At 40.5% G+C, this 16,697-nt stretch overlaps 1 protein-coding gene across 1 annotated transcript; it reads right to left on the reverse strand.

Moving 5' to 3' along the window:
• Positions 1-1,981: 1,981 nt before the first annotated feature.
• On the reverse strand, positions 1,982-9,243 carry PDK4 (pyruvate dehydrogenase kinase 4). Its single transcript, XM_088533455.1, has 11 exons — positions 9,108-9,243; positions 8,425-8,566; positions 7,321-7,392; positions 6,581-6,765; positions 6,089-6,178; positions 5,490-5,567; positions 4,833-4,909; positions 4,030-4,128; positions 3,639-3,749; positions 2,824-2,937; positions 1,982-2,589 (listed from the first exon to the last, which is right to left on the reverse strand). The coding sequence occupies exons 1-11, from the start codon at positions 9,241-9,243 to the stop codon at positions 2,446-2,448; spliced, it is 1,248 nt and encodes a 415-aa protein (XP_088389581.1). The 3' UTR covers positions 1,982-2,445.
• Between the last annotated feature and the right edge of the window lie 7,454 nt (positions 9,244-16,697).

Raw genomic sequence — 16,697 nt, forward strand, 5'->3', positions numbered from 1 at the left:
TAAGATTTTTATTATAAAATTATTTATATCGCTACATAGCAGTAAAAGTCTTAAAACTAGAGCTTTATTTTCAGGAATTTTTTAAAAAAGTAATTGCTGAAAAAGGCACTGTGTTCATCTAGGTAGACAGCCCTTAAGTAACTTTTCACTATTAAGAGATATTCCACATGGGTTTCTTAGGTGCTACGCACCTCCCAATGTCTGCACCGTTACAGTGTTCTGAACACACCACTTCAGAAGTTACACTTATCCAGAAAGCGTCTATCGGCCAGCACTACAAGCGCCATTACAGACTTGTGCTTACAGCACCTCTGTGCTTCAGCTGCTTTGAAATACAAGTTACAGCTCCCACCTGGAGTAGCTGAAGCGATATTACAGACACATAATATGTCATGAGATCACGACTCATGTTCAAGCATAACCGAGCATAAAGAAAGAGGTATGATTTGTGTTTACTTAACAACAACGACTACCTAGGTATGTTTTTGTGACCTTGTATTCAATACAAAATCAACAAAATATTCAAGTATATTATGGCAGTGAAGGCAATTTTTGCACACTTGTATTTTCTAGAAAGAGATATTTCATTTATATCATCCATTTCGTTCACTGAGTTGAGCTCAGAGATAAATAATCTGGTGACTTTTGGTGACCACAGTAGGATAAATGGGCCTCCATGCAGTACTTCAGTCATATGCTCAGTATTTAAACAGAAATGCTTCTAAACTTAAGTTTTGAGAACAAGTGAAGCATATCAGAATGCTATTTCATTTTTTAACCAAACAAAAGCTACCCCAATAGGACTGCTCGAATAAAAACATAATTCTAGTTTTCTCTTGTTGCTAATAACAATTACATTTGATATTCACAGTAGAGTATGGAGTGGTTTTCTACCAAACACATGTGACTTGCTTTAGAAAGCTGTCCTACAAGTGGGCAGAATGCTTTATATTTGTATTTATAAATGCTGTATTTGGAGCCTTTGCCAAGGATCATAAACACTTAAGATAATGATGCTGATAAGTCAAAAGGTTTTCAAGTAAAAATACACATCTCTGATGAACTTTGACTGGCCAGCTTGGCAATTCCAAATACTACTTAACTTTCACCCTGTTTTTAGGTTTACCTCACTTATGAGGGGAAAATTTCACAGAAAAGAAAAAAAGGGGGGGGGCAGGGAAAATGAAGCTCATGGAGAATGGAATATTTTCCCCACAGCTCTTTCCTACTGACACTCTTCCTGTGGCCATTCCCCTGTATTTTGCTATTCATACAAGTTACTTGACTTTTTTCATTACTGTTCATATTTTAAACCTTTTCAATTCCTAAACACTTTCCATTGCAAGGAATGGTTCTTACAAGAGAATCCTATTTCTCCACCCTTCTTTCTGAAAACCCTTCAGAGAGCCTTAGTGCTCATTACAGCTGTCAGGTTTCAGAATCTCCAAGTACACCTTTGAGCTAAAGTGTGGCCCAATACTAATATGGCAAAGTTGTGGTTCAGGTTTTGCTTCTTCATAAAATCCAAGAACCTACCCACATGTTCTAGTCTTTGGATTTTGGTTTGGTTTACTGAGCCACTAATTCTCTAACAGCATGACAAAAAGAAAGAATCACTTTTTTAAACAGTTTCCCATGCCATTTTTACACAAGACATATCAAGACCTTTCAGTTCCACTTGCTGATACAACGCCAAGTGCTATTTCATTTCTTCCCTAAGGTATCTTAGGCACAGGAGCCTTACCCTGCTACTTCTTCCACGAACAGCAATAACTCAGAGCAAGGCATCACATAAGAACTTCTACAGGAATACAGGGGTTTTAACTTGTTTTGGTTTTTAAGTGGGATTAATGGTACCCCTCTTTTACAGGGAAGATACTGTCTCCCCTCCTGGCAAGGTCTCCCTCCCTCAGCCAGGAGCCCCTTGTATGCTCTTTGTATCTTGCTGCCAGCCTGCGATGTTAAGAGGATCTTTTCCCAATCTTATAAAGACAGTTTGAAAGAAGAGGCGCACCTACCTACCTGACGAGTTCTGTAATAAGATGAGATGCTGATAACTAGTCTAGTAGAAAAATATATACCACTAACTGACACTTATCAGTATTCAGAACTCAAGCATTAGATAGAACTCAAAAATGCACACTTCTACCAAATCAAATCTTTGATCAAAAGATAAAAATAGACTGAATTTCCTCTTTACACATCTCTTTTTTTTAAAGACATAGGGAAATGTCTCCATACATATTTTCCTCATCCTCTAGTGCACAGCAAGATTTCATATTCAATGCATACAGCCTAGGTTATAAATGCCTGATCTTCCTTCTCTTGTGTCAGTCACAAAACTGAAAAATTTGCCTGTCTGAAAGTAAACAAATACTTCCAAACACTAGTCCTTGTTGAGAAAACAGCTTGATCCCCTTGAGCGCCTTGTACACCAATGTCCCTTCAGAGAGCTGCACTCTGTCTTGATAAGTTCTTTGGATCTTTACTTGGGACACACCAGTCATCTGCCTCTGAGGTAGCTTGATAATGCTTACAAGCAGATTTGTTAAAAACTGGAAGTTTTTCTATTGAGTCCGTTGATAGTGCCTAAAATTAAGAAGGAGAAAAGTTACTCATTTTCTGCCTCCCAATTTTGCAAAAATACATGCAGTATTCACAATAGGGAATGACTTTTTACTTCTAAATATGAGTCAGAATCCTTTCTGGTATTTCATTGTCAAAATGAGAGCTTTTCAATTGATGAGCAGAAAACCTGTTTTCCTTAAAATGATACCAAAGTAGTTACCTCACTGCATTATTGCTAGTTATCCAAACACATACCTTCAAGTAGATAATTGCATCTGTTCCATAACCAGGTATGGAGTAGAGATTTAGGTCTCCTTGGAAGTATTTAGCATACAGACGAGATATTGGCAAGCCATAGCCAAACCCAGCCTAAAACACAAAGTACAACATAAAATGAAGATTTTTTTTCTTCCCCACTAGCTCCTACGATATAAAGTTAGATAACTGAAAAGTGTTCAGAAATTTTAAACTGTTAAAAAGCTTCTGCATTTCCTCTTCCCTTTAAAGAGAATAAAATTCTGACAAGTTTCATAAAGAATATGAAATGTTAAATGTTAGATTCTGAAAGACCTTTTAAATCTCATCTCCATGGAGAAGTAAAGGAATTATTACTTTAATGCATTAAAATTCTTTATTTTCCCTTCCCATTTTTTCTCCTAAGATTTGTTTAGTAGAAGTTGATTGCTACTAGGAAAATAAAAAAGTATTCTAAAGCCTGTCTTAGTTGCGTTTGTTTCCATAAAATATTTATAATATTTGAGGACTGAGTGGGAGTGGAAACCAGCTAAATTACTGTCACTGGAGCAAGAGAGGTTGAGGGGGAAAGAGATAGATTCAGTTGCTAAAATTCTTCTTTGTTTTTACCTTGAAAGGAGATGTTTTTGTCAGCTAAGCTAAACACTGAAAATCATTTCAGAAACTGTTAATTAATACATCTAAGGCTCAATAACCTCTGTATACACTACACAGCAGAAAGCTGGACATCATGTTTCATTACTTAATATTAATCTATTAATCTACGCAATAATTATATAATCTTATTAGAAATACAGATATTGAAATGATCTTACAAGAGGAGTTTGTCGAGCATCATCCATCCTTGGCCTTGGTGCTGTAGAATACATATAGCTGAACAGCTGTTCAATTTTCCTTACTGGAACACCACCTCCTCTGTCAGAGATCTGATTTAAGAGAGAATAAAGCTAACTGCAATCAAATACTAAAAATAAAGTATTTAAAACACTAGCATCTGAGCAAATCCTTCCATTATTGCAGACATGTTTGTAGTGTATTGTTTGTCAGCTAGGTAATTGCTCTAGATGGAAGTCATCAACAGAAAGCTCATGCATAGTAACTTTGACCTGTTGTTGAAGTCGTCAAGTTCTTTAACAGTATTTGCTGCAGTGTAAGAAATTATAAAAAGTTACACTAAGCACATACTGGTTTTGGCCAATAAATTACCTTAATTGCGAGGTCTTCATGTCCAAGAACAACTGTCACTTCAACAGGAGAAAGGGAAGGACTGTTTTCTTGAAATTCAACTGTTGCCCTCATTGAATTCTATAGAAATTAAGGTTATTATTATCAAAAAGTGCTGGATATATCTACTTAAAAGCACATTGCTGTTATGCAGAAGCTGAGCACAGTTACCAACCTTTCCTATCATGTCCAGCTTTCAAGAGCACACTTAGCAATTTCACATAACAAGCACAGGCAGCTGTGTACGTAAAAGTGACTAAACAGTGCAGCCTGAAGCATGATTGAAAGATTACATTGTTTTTACCTCCCAATGCAAATAAAGTAATTTCATTAAAGCCAGCAGAATTCTGGACAAGAGTTCAGCAGTTGCTAACAACTCCCAGAATTCTGCATCCCATGTTGGCTGCCCACAAGTTCAGCCCCATTCATTATCTCTCAAGATACTTTAATTCACAAGCACTGGGGTGAAAAGTCACTAAGGACTAATTTTTAAGGGTAGAGGGATACCAATGGTCACAAGTCCAGTTTAAACATTTAGAAGGCCCAGCTCTCTCTCTCTCTCCCCCTTAGCCTGCCCCAGTTATAACCACATAAGAATGTCCAAATATTTTCCTACTAGCTGCAATCATTCCTCTCCCAACTGCCAAAGCTATTTCCCCATGTAACAACTTCTTAGAAATCTCACCATCCTATACAAAACTTTAATCCAATCAGACCTAACAGAATTTATATATTTAAGCTCTTTCTCAGAATACTGCAGAAGGAAACAGCTTGTATTTACTTACCTTAAAGAGCTCAAAAAGCATGTGAAAGAGATGAGATGGAACATACACGATGTTAATTGGCTCTCCTGGAAGTTTTCCTGCGAGGGAAAAAAAACAAGAACTGTTTTCTTTCTCAATTTTATTGTAAGCGAGTTATATGTTTAAACAAATATGAAAATACATCATGCTTTCTAAATGAACAGCTTGATGTATTTGCACAGTGTTTGAATTGTAATTGCCATTTGCTTAATCACAGTTCATTTTCAAACAAACAGAAATGATTAGCAGTGGTTGAGCAGACTGCCCAAGACCAGAGAAGAACATCAGGCAGCCTGAACTAGAACTGATATTTCTGTCAGTAGCCTCACTTCTATCTACCTCAGAAACAGCACTCTTCGGCAACTTAAGTACAGAGTAGTAGTCATCCTTCCTCAAATTCTAATAAATTACCTCAGAAAATCTAGTATTTAAGATGCAATGACATCTGAGTTCTATGAGGGGAAAGTAAATGAAGTGCCTGTAAAGGCAAATGAAGAGAACTAGCACAAACTAGATGGACTTGCATGTACCATTATGGTACGTGTATGTACCATTATTGCTACAGAAATTGAAACCTTCAGAGTAGACAAAGTGATCTGGTTACCAATAGGAAGAAAGACATAAAAGTCCCTAACTTACCATTCACTTCAGTAAGCTTCAGTTCTGGAGATGTTAAATAATACTGGTCACATAGCATCTTGGAACTTTCAAAAGCATCTGAAATATTTGTTTGAATAAAATAAGCAAAATGAAATATCACAGCACAGCAATTCATTCTAATGCATGGAAAAAAAAATTCTAACTGCACTAGCTGCGAGGGTGTTTACAGACTGAGCGTGTGTTTCACAGAGGATAATGGTGCAGCCACTGCATGTATCAGAAACTGAGATTAAATAGGCAATCACAGCAGCATGGGCAAATCTTGAGTAAAATCTGATAATTCGGTAAAACAGATGCATCTAGGGTATAATTATCTAACAGTAGATGTTACTGATGTCATCACTGACAACTTTAACTCCCACCTCATTTATCACTTGCTATTCAGACACATTTTATTGCTATTTTATACATATTTTTTTCTGTTCTATAGAAGCAAACATTTTAGCTGTTTTCAGACACTCCATTAAAAAAATACCCAAAACTATCAACACCCTACACAAACATGTGTTGGTTGCCTGTTAATTCCTAGCAAGCACTGATCATGAAGACAGTTTTTTATGTTGTGAGAATATACATACCATTCACAACTTCAACAACATCACAGCATGGATCAATACTCCCAATGTGCCTTGGGTGACCTGAGCCCGCGTTGTTATCAAAAAGAAGGGCTGTTTGAGATAAAGAAAATACTGTATTTAATATACTGTATTATGAAAAACTAGTGCAAACTAACATGGCAAGATCGCAACACAACCATAAATAATACTCAGCATCTCTTATGGTTTGTTCAAGTTACAAATGCTATCTGCTGCCTGCAGGCTGTGCTGGCTTCCCTGGATCAACATCCAAAGGCTTTCCAAAAAACAGAGAACTCTAAGTTTTCCATGGAAGACTTACTACAGTTAGTAAGATAACCGATATTCTTTTACTTTAAAAATGCATGTTTTGTTTCTAGCTTTTCACTGTCACACAATCATCTGAAGCAGACCTGCGACAGCTTTAGGAGAAGTTTACACTAACATGCTTCTCATGAAGTTGAATTTTTTCCTCAGATAAGAATTTCTACTTACTGTGTTGGTTCATCAGCATCCGGGTAGAAATACGGCTCATGTAAAAACGATCCAAAAAGTACTGGATATTTTGATTGGTGACCGGATCTACTTTAAAAGTATCTTTGTACTCAATTACTCCTTGCGCCATTGCAGGAACCACATCATGATGTCTGTTTCGGACTCTAATTAATGTTTCTATAAAGCTAGATCAAAAAGAGGTCTCTCTTATTCGGAGACAAGGCAAGATTTGTACAAAATGGTATACTCCAGCAACAGAAGTGACTGTACAGAGTATCTTTAATATTAAAATACTTTTGATTTTTTTTTTTTAAAAAAACTACTTTGTCACTGATATAAAGCAGAAGAATTTGATATTTTTATCTAAAAAGCTGTGTTTATTAGCCATGTCCAATTCACTTTCCATTTATTCACTTCTAATAGCCTCAGTAGAGGAGAATGTGAGAAGGAGGAAGGCTTCCAGTTCACACTTTAAAAACAAGCAGGGATGACCTGACATCACAGGTAGTTTTGGTTGGTATTTCTCTGTCATAACAGCTTATGGTACTGCCTCCAAAAGCAAGTCCCAACAGGTCATACTTATTTGCACTGTTACTACAATATAATCAAAGATTTCACCTAAGTGCAACATTTCCCGACAGATGATCAAATTGAGCCAACAACAGTGCTGTCATTCTAAATTGATTACATTTGGAATGATTCAAGATGAAAAGCTGAATGAAAACTAAGGATAAGCTTACTCGTGTAAGACTTTTTGGTCATCTGGGTTTTTCTGATGGAATTCAACCAGCTCCATTAGGCTTTGGATGTACCTATTGAAAAAGAATACAGGAAATACAATGCTGTTCATTAGATTGTTATTAGTCTAGGAGATGAAAAAAAAAGATGTTGTCTTGTCCTAATCATTACTCTTAACAAGTCGGCTAAAAACTTAAAGTATCAAAGTTCCACTGAGGTATGGAATCATGCATAGTTATTTCTTGAACACCTGAATGTGGAAGGTTTTAAATGACTTTTTCTTTCTTGTGCCTGCCACCCAGTCTGGAATCCAAAACCTTTAGAGATCCAGGCTCCCTGTATAGTTCTTGGGAAAAGTGAGGTGTTTCAGAAGTATTGATCGGGAAGCCACCTAAGCAAAAATTATTCTGATCTTGATCAGCTTGGCACAAGTTAAGCACTTGAGCCTCTTTGTCCAGTCAAGCCAGGACAAAGCTCTGACATAGTCACGTTTTGCAAAGGCACAGCTATAGCTTGGTGGATTAAGAACAGCTTCTGGATCTCACCCAAATACTTTTTGTCCTTTATGTCAGGCATCCTCCCCAACACTGCAGCTGTGCCAGTAACGCAAGGTTAACTCATATTCGACCACTGTCAGTAACCAGAGAGATCGTGTAAACTGAATTCCAAACATCCAGTACATATGACAAGGCAATATGCTGCAGGCTGGAACTGTATTAATAAACTTCATCAGTGAGAGAATCAAACAAGTGTGTAGTCTGTTCTCCTATTTTGTGGCAGCTTTGTAGATCTTTAGTACTGGATGGAAACAGCAGACAGCTTTACCTCTTTCCCTTCTTAGAAAGAAGAAAGTAAATTTGCTCTATGAGCTATTTCAAAATATTAGGTCAAAAGATGTGATTTAAAATATATCCATGTTGCTTTTTCATGTAACTTTAATATTTTAGACTAGGGCAATATATAACAGCTTGCAGTTCAGCTTTGAGGAGTGGACTGCATTTCTGGTGTATTTTGCTGTTGTCATCTGTTCTTCATATAATGGCTAGGCTGGCAGAGTTGTTAATGTCATGTTGTTTTGCAGGCAGAATGTAATGGTTCTTACTTACCAGCTCTTTACTAGTTTTACTGATGGAGTGCTTAGTAGTTTATCAGGAAGAAGATCAATTTCTTTCAGTATATTTGCAAACCTCACAGGAAGCTCTTGTCGCAGAAATGCAAAAGAGGTTCTTTCACAACCATTAGATGAGCCTATAAAATAAATCAATTGCGAAAAAGAAATAAAGTTTTACCGTATAAGTATGAACTACTGTCTTGCAGTTCACTAAGGACTTCAGGACTTTGCATCTGCCACCACCATACTATTACTGGGCAGCTTTCCTCAATGCAGGTATGTCCTTGTGCTCAGTGTTGTTATGTGAGAGCAAGGCACATTCCTTGCCTGTTCCTGGGGGAACACTTGGAAATGGAAATATTTCAACATAGTCCTTATTTGCCATCCCTGAGACTGGCAGAGCCACCCCAGGTGCTGTAAAGGGCTTCTTGAGAGTGACGTGTGAAGGCCCACGGGAACGGGGATTTTACAGCTGCCAGGGCGATAAGCGGCTCTGGGTACATCCACTCCGTCCACTGGGGACTGATGACTCCCCCCGATTCCCGCGGAGCACGAAAACACCCATTAGCGGAGGCGACGCCGTCAGCCAGCGCCTTAACGCGCCTCCCGCAGCCCCCAGCCCCCTGCGCGGCTAAGCCCGCCGTCCCGTCCTGTCCCGCCCCGTCCCGCGGCTCTCACCGAAGTCCAGCAGCTGCTTGATGGAGAGCGGCGAGGGGGAGAAGCGCGAGAAGGTCTCCACCTCGAGCGGCAGGCGGCTGCCGGCGGCCGCGGCCAGCGGGGCGGCGCTGCGCAGCGCCATGCGGGCGGCCTTCATGGCGCCGGGGCGGTAGCTCGGGGTGCCGCGGGGGCAGCTCGCTGTGCAGGGGGTGGCAGTGGCCGCCGGTGCCGCAGCGGGTTCTCGGCGCCCTCCGCGCTCTGTGGCCGGGCGCCGCCACGCGCCGCCCCTATTTACAGGCTCGAGCGGGCGGGCCGCGCGGCGGTCACGCCCCGCAGCGGAACGTTCCCCTCACGCGCGGAGCCGCGCGGGGACACGGGTGACGCGCGTCGGGAACAGCGAGCGCCGCCACCTCCCTCCCTCCCTCCCCAGTGACCTTGTTTACGCGCTAGGCGCAGGGCAAGGTCGCGGCGCTGCCCGGCAGCAGCGGCTGCTCGGGGCGTTGGGGCTGGGGTCGCCTTGTCGCGGCGCAGGGGGCACCTCAGGGCTTCCCCTTCGGGTGGTTGCTGCCAGGGCAGGGCAGAGCCTCTAACGCGCGTTCTCCTTAATTTCACGCTCTCCGAATGGCGGGTGGCAGCCCTCGAGTCTTGTGCAGCCCGGCAGGACGTGACAGCAACAGCAGCGAGGCACACGGCCCCGGCTCCTGCTGAACGTGCGACCAGCAGCAGCCTGGCTCGTCCCTGGGACCGCTCTCTGTAGTGCCAACACCGAGCACGATCCTGACACAGGCGAGGGAGATACCTTGGGGTCTGCAGCCCCCTTAAGCGCAGCGTACCCCGCTGGGGGAATTACTAAAGCCCAGAGTCTGTGCACAAAGTACGTGGGAATGCAGGGGCCACAGATGGATCCTGAGCACCTGGAGGTTGGTGACCTGGATTAATAGTGATCAAATATTTAAAAGACAGCTGCCTTGGTGACGCACTGGCTCCAAATGCATGAGTGACCCTATTTACTCTCTCTATATCTGACCTAAGAATTGATTGACTGAGCTGCTCTCTTGCTACTAACTAATCCTCCAGGATCAGAGATGTGCTGGGAAAAATCTGCTCACCCATCCTCATTTGTGGAGGAGACCTTTGCTCTCCAGTGCTGGCTGGCACTTTACCAAGTCCTCAAGTCTACTTCCCTAACGGCAGCGTTTGCACAATATGTTGAAGAATGGGGTTAATTTCAGCAAAAGAGATCCTGTCATCCTAAATCTTGGTCGCTAGCAGCAGGATCAAGTGACAACAAAACAGTGATACAAAAGAATCTAGTCGCATTTCCCACATAGAACTTCTCAGCCCAAAGCATATAAGCACGTACAAATACCTATATGCATGTATGTATGGTAGGAAGATATATTCTGAACAAGAAATTCTCATATTTAGTTAAATATACGGAGACCACTAACTTGTTCTTAATTTTTCTTTTTGTGAAGCTTATCTCATTTTTGCCTTCCTACTCTTATTTTTGTTATCTTTGTTTATTGTTCCATTTCTACAAAACTTGCTGTTGTATTATTTTATCTCTCACCATGGATGAGTTACTCTTCTATTGTTTCATGAGATATATTAGATTTGGTCACAATAATAGGAGTGTTGGCATATGAAATGCAAAATGAAGCAAAATAAAGACATCTAGTAATAGCAAATGTAACTTTTTTTTTTTCCTTGCTCTTGCCAGCTTATTACGATTTGGAGATAGATGCTAGGGTTTCCTTTTAGCTAACTTAACTTTGTTTTCCTGCAAGTTGCAGATGACTTATTGAGATTTAAAAAAAAAAAACAACATATTTGTTTGAATTGAGGAGCATGATGTTTTTTTGTTTGTTTTATTTTATTTTCTTCCTGAAGCAAATAAGTAATTGGGAAACATAATAATCTCAAGATTAACATTTTTTTTTTCTGTAAGATCTGCATCATCTCTACTGGACAGTTTAATTTATAATTTCACTATTTGCTTCCCACTGAGATCCTCCATTTTAATCCACTTGTTTGCTGTCCCTGCTAAATATAAAGAACTTGTATAAGCTTTGTGAGCAGTCATATTGCATATCCATTCTGAAAAGGAAAACATGTACTAGGAATAATTGTTGTTATTTGCATTCTTTATCTTCATAGAAATTTCTTTTCTCATATTTTTCCTACTGGCTATGTGCAGTGAGGGGATGAACAAAAGCCTTCAAGGTTCCATTTAGCCCTTAACAAACAGTACAACAGTAGTTGCATGAAATGTAGGGAAAGTGTTGCCTTTCCCAATTATTGAGGGAATAAGGCTCCAGTAATTTAAAACATAGACACTTTTCAAAACAGACCAAACTTCTACAGGAATTTTACATACCAGCATCCCACAAGTATCATTCCAACAACTAGCAGTTTTGTTACTCTAATGACTGCTTCTAGAAGGAAGCCTGGCTCCTTCATAATGCAGATTTGCCTCTGTAACTCTTTATATAATCACAGCATGTTTGGAACGATATGATTTCCCGTCCCTGAAGAAATGAGTGATATAGTTGGACAATAACTATTAGGAAGGTTCTGAATATTGGCCCAGCGGCTGACTTTTAATGCACAAAGTAACGAGTTACTTGGATTTCCCATCAACCAAGTTGCATATGAATAGAAAAATGGCCTGTGAATATTGTAACCACTTCAAATAACTCCACAATCTCTTCTAACTGCAGAACTGTTTGTTCTCTCTCTCTCTCTGTTCTTTCCTCTCTGAATCACCGCTTTCCCCTTCCACTTGAAGCCCTAGTACATGTGACAATTGCAGGTCTTGGTGCTTGAAAACAGCATTGCTAGAGAAAGCTGGGTCAGATTCTGAACAGTAGTAATCATCAAATGATATCTCATTGTTACTATTTTAATATTTTCATTTTCTCTTCTGTAATGCCCCAAGGCAAGTTTTGAAAAGGGCATAACAACACGTTCAGTTGTTGTTTCACAGAATCGCAGAATCACAAAATGGTTGATGCTGGAAGGGGCCTCTCGAGATCATCTAGTCCAACCCACCCTGCTCCAGCAGGGACACCCAGAGCATGGGGCCCAGGGTGGCATCCTGGCGGGTTTGGAAGATCTCCAGAGAAGGAGACTCCACAGCCTCTCTTGGCAGCCTGTTCCAGGGCTCTGTCACCCTCACAGTGAAGAAGTTCTTCCTCACATGGAGATGGAACTTCCTGTTTCAGTTGTTAATGTTTTGCTAGCTATCCTAAAGAAAATCTTAAAGAAATGGAGTCTTACCATTCCACTTTGCACAGCAGCTAGTTGCAAAACAGCAGAACAAGTAGCACCATGATTCCTTTCATTTGTCCCCTAAAATGCCATCCTTTGCAATCAGGTGTTCCCCCTCCCTGCCTTCCCAGTGTTCCCAATGTCATGCTGGGTGACAGAGACATGATATGCTGTGCTTGGGGCAGAGCAGTGCCCCCAGTAGGCCAGGATGCATACGTGACAATTGGCCATGTTCTATTTGTCCAGCAGAAGGTATCCTGGCTGACTTTGCCCTGCCATTTCCTCCGTGGGGGTGGTAATTTAAGGCTCTCCCTCCTCAACCGCTTGCGTACAGGTGCTGGAGGTGCAATGTGCTCTCCTGCGCAGCGGAAATGCGTGTAACGCCGATGGGTTTGCTGCTGTTGAGTGGGCTGCATCTTGGCGGTGCTCCCCTTGCCTCATCCTCAACAGGGACCAAAACCTGAATCTCTTCTAACATAGCTGCCAGCTTGCAATAAGTTTGTAGGAAATGGATTATCTTTCAAACTTGTCTGAAATTGGGTGACAGTTATTAGGGTTTGGTGGGCAGGTTTTGAATCTTCAAGGGAGGAATGGTTTGGTGACTGAAAGGTGTGAGCTGTATTTGCAGCGCTTGGTCAGATTTTTAGCAGTACCACAGGCAAAGCCCTCAGTCGCTGTCAGTGTACAGTTCTGCACTTATCCATGTGGGTCAACATGTCATGAGATTTATGTCCTAAATATATACGCAGGCCTTTGTTGGAAAAAAACGACAGAAATAGCTGTAAAGCCCAGGCACGTATCTTCCTGCACTCATCTTTCTGCCAGCTGCCGTTGCGCAGCCGCAGGAGCTGTCGCTGCCCAGAGGGCTCCCGCCACAGAAGGGAGTCCAAGTGGGTGAGAGGTTGTCCGCTCCACACAAACACGCTCGGGAGGGGGCCTGGCCGAGCAAAGTTCAGTGAGGGAAAGGTCAGGCCGCCGCTGCAGCGCTTGCACAACATCCTCCACAAAAGTCAGAGTACAGTAGCTGGATCGTTTTACGGCCGCTGTTCTGGTCTCTAATCCACTCCGGGCTGTAAACATCCTTTAGCTGGTACCTGCCAACTGAGCTGTCCTGAGACACCTTTTTTTTTTTTTTTTTTTTTTTTTTTTTTTTTTTTTTCCTGATTCCCTGCCTTTGTTATTCAGATATTCTGATGTTTTCTGCTTTAAAAGCACAACTTGGTTAGGGCAAAGCACAACCGATTACTGGTTTTAAAATATTGCTGTTCCATAAAAATAGCTAGAGACTTGCCTGAGGTAAACGCTAGGTGTTTCAAACTGAGACAGCAGAAAGAGGGGGAAAGCTATTTGGAGTATAAACTCTACCCTGGAGGAAAAAAGCTAGGACTCAAACTGTGAAAAAATATGCCTCCTTCAAAGTCTATTTGATGAAAAGGCTGTCACTGGAGCATGTTGAATTCAGGAGGCTGTTACTACACCAGAGGACAGTAATCTTCGCCTAAGAACACCATTGCAGGGAAAATACAGATGAACTGTCAGCGTGGGCTGGGTCTGATTGAAAGTGTAGAGATAGACCAAAAGCGTCCTTCGCCAGTCCCAGCTGGCTGCCGCCGCAGTCGTGGGAGAGCATGAGCTGTCCCAGAGAGCTGCTGCTGCAACAGAGGCAATGGCAGAGAAGGGGGCCGTCGGAGAGCCCGTGTGCCCAGCGTCTGCCCTCTGCCTAAGCATCCCTGCTTTGAGGAGAGCTCCTGGGGAAAGGTGGCCAATAAAAGGAGAAAAGTCAGAAAAAAAAAAAAAGTGAAAGTGTATGTTATCCAGATAATAGGTCATTTGGGGCCCAAATATGTTTCAGCACAATCAGAAAATAATTATATTTTCTTATGGGAATTTGGGATGGGAGTTGGTAAAAGCAGATGGATCAGTTTAGAAGTTTCAGATTAGAAATCTAAGAGACAAAACACCCTGGGAAGAAAGATCTCTAACACAACTCTAACGCTTACTCTAATCATGGGCTATGAATCCCAATGCACATTGCTTTCTCTCTTACGTTGAACCACCAAGGATGAAGATGAGTTTCTTTTGCTAATTCTTTCATATGTCACCTGCCCTTGTTACTATTGACCACACTGAGAGGTTCAGTAAAGTGGATGTGATGGCTTGAATGTCTACATTATTTCTTCTCAGAATGATAGCACCGAATCATTATGCCAGATTATTTTGTCTGAGGCTAATCTTAGAAAGCAATTTGTCTGCCTGCTTCTTCTTTTGCAGGATTTTTCTCCTCAAATGCAGAGACATATGCTTTCTTCTCATGTCTGGCATAGGAACTTGAATGGTAACCTTAGTCTAGGATATTTATTGTGATACAAGGTGAGAGACGTCACCTAGGAGAAAACTTGCTGTAGTGCTGTCTGCCCAACTTGAAAAGAGCTGCGAAGTTTACAGTATTACCGGAAAGCTGGTCGCTCCCAGGGGTTCGGATTGCCCAAGGGAGCTTGATTCTGGTTTGCAACGTGGTGACTGTGGTTACTGAGGTCTGAACTCACAGATGTTCTTACGGGTAAATCATCAACTGAAGTGTTGCTAAAGCACTAATAAAAGCATAAACAAGGGAAATGTTCCATTAATTGCGGAACTGTTTTAATCTTGTATGTTTAATCTAATACTAGTCTCCACTTTAGGAGAGTATATGGAGTCAAAATATTCCCTGGCTTTTCTTTTTTATTTTTACTAGATTTCCTTTAGTATTCCTTATCCTCATTGAGGATACTATCCACTGAGGATAGTATTCCTTATCCTCATTGGCGTTTTCAAATTATTTTTTCCATGTTTCACTCAGATATCTAACTGCTTCTGAACTGAAAAGTAAAATAGTCAGAGCTCTCTTGATACTTGGTTTACGGGATTTCAGTCTGCTAAAGTGGCAAAAACCCCACCCAGTTTAGTTTAATTTTTGTTCATTTCTCTGGTTTTAAATGACACTAACATTCTAAATGCATTGTAGTGTTTATAGGCATGCAAACATGTGTCTTTATTTTCTATATGGGAAAAGGCCCTGGACATGCAAAAATGTTGAATGAAGGAAATATTGTTTTGTTTTAACTAATTTATTTACCTGTTTCAGAAAAACTCAAAATGTGTGCAAATACAGTTCTTGATTCCATACTACCTTAGCACAAATAATCAATAACATGTTTGCAGGCACTGGTTGGACAAAGCCTTCTTTGAAAAAAATATATTTTAACATGCTAACACTAGAATACAGTCTTCAAAATAGAAATGAAACATGTCTTAATTTTCTTTGAGACCAATTGAATTGCAGGTTAAAATGGACACAGATCTGTTATTAGCAATACAACTTTTGACCACAGAAAACAGATGAATTTGAGATGTATAAAATCTTAATTTACATCTGATAGGAAACATTGTGATTTTTTTTCCTATACAGTCACACAACTACTGTGGAGAAGTATGAGTTTTAAAGTCTTACATTTCATGACTAGTAATTATTAATAAATATTTAAGCCTGTTTGAATATCTGGAGGGTTCCTCATCTCCAGAAGGAAAGTGAACAACAAGGATATCTTTATTTCTACAGATATGTTGGTCTGTCTTAAAATAAAGCATGGATTTGCTGTCTGCACTTTATGTATGAAAAATCTCAGAGAGGTAGTTGGCTGCATTTTGAAATTCCTGTAATTTTGTGTGACTCAGTTTTGGCTGCCTAATACAGGTCAAGAGACTTTGCAATTCTTAGAGATCTGATCAGATTCATGCATGCTCATCACCTTGGAAAATTAAGCGCTAGGTCTGATCAACATTCAGATGTCGATTTAATTGTAATTTTGAAAATATGCTATAAATGTCTTACTGGAAGTCACTCAAAGAAGTAATTATGGCATTCTGACTCCCATAGTCCTCTCTTTCAAATGCAAAGGGTGTATATACCATGTTTAACCATTCTTGGAGAAATCTATCTAAAATTGTACATCTGAAGCATTCAGATAATTCTAGGCCTTTATAGTCAGTTCGTATTTCAAATCTTGTGCCAAATGCTTGAAGTCCTTGGAGTGGAGAAGAACCAGAGGGAACATATAAAATTATATAGGAAAGGCACCAATTCACTCTTGCTGAGCAATAATTTGGTTTGGTTTAGTAACCTGTGAAGTGGTTCACTGAAATGATGAACTTTAAGGAAACTATAAAGAGTGTGATTATTGATATCTACTGTAGGTGACCTTTATGTGCTGAAAAGATCATGAGGTAGTCAAGACAAAAAAATTACAACCTCCTTTTCTTCTTCTGTTTAATGGTCTGAAATTGAAAAATTGGATCTAT

The sequence above is a fragment of the Tinamus guttatus genome, unplaced genomic scaffold (genome assembly GCF_059628265.1).
Source record: "Tinamus guttatus ecotype Peru unplaced genomic scaffold, ASM5962826v1 Tinamus_guttatus_pri_ptg000503l, whole genome shotgun sequence".
Classification (NCBI taxonomy): Eukaryota; Metazoa; Chordata; class Aves; order Tinamiformes; family Tinamidae; genus Tinamus; species Tinamus guttatus.

Coding starts and splice junctions, on each gene's coding strand:
- PDK4 (XM_088533455.1), bottom strand. CDS start 9,243: ATGAAGGCCGCCCGCATGGCGCTGCGCAGCGCCGCCCCGCTGGCCGCG. Junction 8,567..9,107: donor CAAGCAGCTGCTGGACTTCG/GTGAGAGCCGCG, acceptor TTTATTTTATAG/GCTCATCTAATGGTTGTGAA. Junction 5,568..6,088: donor TGTTGTTGAAGTTGTGAATG/GTATGTATATTC, acceptor CAAATATTTCAG/ATGCTTTTGAAAGTTCCAAG.